Raw genomic sequence first — 3686 nt, 5'->3', positions numbered from 1 at the left:
GACATGCAGACAGAGACCGAGAGAGAGACCGAGAAAGACAGAGACACAGAGAGATGCAGACAGGCTCACAGATGGAGACAAATACATTTTGATAATAAGATGCTAATGGTGTGCTCATTAGTTGATAGTCATGGCTTGTTTGTGTCATTGCAGGGGTCGGGCTGGCAGGACGTACTGTACAAACTGGATGGAAACCAGCTGTCTGGCTTCGTCAACACTCACTCTTCACAGGCCTCTACTAAAGGTGAGTCCAAAATACAACAATAACACTCGAGTGGTGTACAAAATAAAACTTAGAATAAATAAAATGCTAACTGGGACAAGGGTTGTGAAGCTGAGCACTTTTTTCTTCTGATTTTGAATACGGTCAAACCCCCGTATTACGACCTTCTGATGTTGAATACGGTCAAACCCCCGTATTACGACCTTCTGATGTTGAATACGGTCAAACCCCCGTATTACGACCTTCTGATGTTGAATACGGTCAAACCCCCTTTTTACGACCTTCTGATGTTAAATACAGTGAAACCCCCGTATTACGACCTTCTGATGTTAAATACGGTGAAACCCCCGTATTACGACCTTCTGATGTTGAAAACGGTGAAACCCCCGTATTACGACCTTCTGATGTTGAATACGGTCAAACCCCCGTATTACGACCTTCTGATGTTGAATACGGTCAAACCCCCGTATTACGACCTTCTGATGTTGAAAACGGTCAAACCCCCGTATTACGACCTTCTGATGTTGAATACGGTCAAACCCCCGTATTACGACCTTCTGATGTTGAAAACGGTGAAACCCCCGTATTACGACCTTCTGATGTTAAATACGGTGAAACCCCCGTATTACGACCTTCTGATGTTGAATACGGTGAAACCCCCGTATTACGACCTTCTGATGTTGAATACGGTGAAACCCCTTTTTTACGACCTTCTGATGTTGAATACGGTCAAACCCCCTTTTTACGACCTTCTGATGTTGAATACGGTCAAACCCCCTTTTTTACGACCTTCTGATGTTGAATACGGTCAAACCCCCTTTTTACGACCTTCTGATGTTAAATACAGTGAAACCCCCGTATTACGACCTTCTGATGTTAAATACGGTGAAACCCCCTTTTTACGACCTTCTGATGTTGAATACGGTCAAACCCCCGTATTACGACCTTCTGATGTTGAATACGGTCAAACCCCCGTATTACGACCTTCTGATGTTGAATACGGTCAAACCCCCGTATTACGACCTTCTGATGTTGAATACGGTCAAACCCCCGTATTACGACCTTCTGATGTTGAATACGGGCAAACCCCCGTATTACGACCTTCTGATGTTGAATACGGTCAAACCCCCGTATTACGACCTTCTGATGTTGAATACGGTCAAACCCCCGTATTACGACCTTCTGATGTTGAATACGGTCAAACCCCCGTATTACGACCTTCTGATGTTGAATACGTTCAAACCCCCGTATTACGACCTTCTGATGTTGAATACGGTCAAACCCCCGTATTACGACCTTCTGATGTTGAATACGGTCAAACCCCCTTTTTACGACCTTCTGATTTTGAATACGGTCAAACCCCCGTATTACGACCTTCTGATGTTGAATACGGTCAAACCCCCGTATTACGACCTTCTGATGTTGAATACGGTCAAACCCCCGTATTACGACCTTCTGATGTTGAATACGGTCAAACCCCCGTATTACGACCTTCTGATGTTGAATACGGTCAAACCCCCGTATTACGACCTTCTGATGTTGAATACGGTCAAACCCCCGTATTACGACCTTCTGATAAAATCAGGTCTGAAAAGGGAGGGTTCAAGTCTTAGAAAGCTGGGTCCTAAGAAGGGGGAGTTTTAAATTGGGGGGTCTTAAAAAAAAAGGGGGGGGGGGGGGTCCACTGTACCAAATATTGGTTATTTCATGTGTTTAGATTGGAGAAAAAAAAGTGCCAGTCTGTGTACAATCCCAACTGTGCAAATAAATCATCACTTAGAGGTACAATCACCAGATAGACAGGCAAAAACGCACACTGCTAGAGCTTATGAACATGACAGTCACAAAGACAAACAACAACAACAAACAACAACAAACAAACAAACAACAACAACACCAACAACAACAACAACAACAACAACAACAACAACAACAACAATAGCAACAACAACCATACTCAAACAACCAAAGTTACAAAGGATGTCTTTTGTTTTCAGGAAATCTGGAAAGCCGACAGCGAGGACTGGTGATCGGAAGCGGGGGCGGCTGTGAAGACTTCGAGGGATTCATGGACGAAGTGACCGTTTACCTGTGCAAACCTGACTACAAGTAAACAACCCATGTCCAGCACCCAGCACAACCAGATTTCTAAGGCCCTGTGATAACTCCTGAAGATTTCAAGCTAAATCCACGGAGAAAATGTCTCTCAAGACGTTAATCAAGACTGTGTTCATCATACCTTCTCTGAACAAAACAGTAGTTAGTTGGATTGTTCCACAGGAGAGTTGAACTTAGAGTGGAACATATTTTTTGTATGTTTATGCTTTAAACCAAAAAAATTGAACGTTTATGATTGCCAGAAAAGGATGGAAAACCGATCGGTTTATAAATATTTGTTTAAATGTTTATAAGTGCCAGAAATGGATGTGAAACCTCTGGCATTTTACAGTGGTACCTGTTCTGTGAGGCCCGTCCGATACGAGAACCCCTCCATTAAAGGACACCTATTTAGTATAGACCCTATCGGTATTCCAAACTCTCGTGATCTCTCGCAAACTTCAGAGCATAGCAAAGCATGCGGTACAGCGATCTCACGCGAGCTGCACAAGCCAAAGTTCGAAGTTCTCGCGATGTTCAAAGCATAACAAAGAGCGTGTCTCGCGAGAGCTGCTCAGATACCGAAAAGGTCTATTATCCCGTTGTCAATTATCTTGAGTTCCAAAATATACCTGTTCTGAAAGGCCACCTGCAATGTAGGTACACTTTTGGTTGTTCCCAAGGGTGTCCCTTCTTTGCAGGTGCTACTGTACTTGTTATGATTTTATTTTAAAGGCCCTCTAAAGGGGGCTGTGGGGAAATAAAACGGTAGCAGCAGTAACACATTATTATGTTGAATGTGATTACGATTTGAACTTGAGGAGTACAAAGCCCATAGCAGATCTAACTGTCTGATATTTACAGGATGACAAGCGTTTCGCTCGCAGTTCAATATTTAAAAAAACAACTTGTGTAAATCTGGTACGACACAGCAAGCCATGTAGTATTCTCTATATATAACAGTATAGGCAATCTTCATTCCAGTTCGTTGAGAGAAAAAAATCAAACTATACGTACTTGAACAGAAACCTGATCAAGCTCCAAGGACGATAATTCATAGCAATGTATGATGGAGGAGACAGTCCTTCCACACTCCTCTCCCCTACTTGTTAATGTGTATGCTTAAGGTGACAATAACGTTGAACGGTCATTTCTTTATGCAGAGGAAACCTCTGTATCATTAAAGGACTGTGATTGTAAAGCTCAAACACATAGAACTTACTTTCGTTGAGCTCTTAATTCTTCACAGTTTTAAGTTTCGTTTAATGACCGGGATGACAAAATCTAAACTTTTACTGCACTTTTATCTTTTACAAACTTCTGCAAAAAAATGGAAAATGTATTAAAAAAAAAAGAAAGAAAGAAA

General features: G+C 42.2%; 1 protein-coding gene across 1 annotated transcript in view; it reads left to right on the top strand.

The window, feature by feature from the left end:
* Nucleotides 1-3686, top strand: part of LOC138971594 (uncharacterized) — a 30224-nt gene extending 26538 nt beyond the window's left edge. The window contains exons 7-8 of the mRNA XM_070344351.1: nucleotides 154-244; nucleotides 2221-3686. Of these exons, the coding sequence (XP_070200452.1) occupies nucleotides 154-244; nucleotides 2221-2336 (207 nt within the window). The 3' untranslated portion in view covers nucleotides 2337-3686. The remainder of the gene's footprint in view (nucleotides 1-153; nucleotides 245-2220) is intronic.

The sequence above is a fragment of the Littorina saxatilis genome, linkage group LG7 (genome assembly GCF_037325665.1).
Source record: "Littorina saxatilis isolate snail1 linkage group LG7, US_GU_Lsax_2.0, whole genome shotgun sequence".
Taxonomy (NCBI): domain Eukaryota; kingdom Metazoa; phylum Mollusca; class Gastropoda; order Littorinimorpha; family Littorinidae; genus Littorina; species Littorina saxatilis.
Note: the sequence above shows the minus strand (reverse complement) of the source record. Positions and strands in the feature narration are given on the sequence as shown.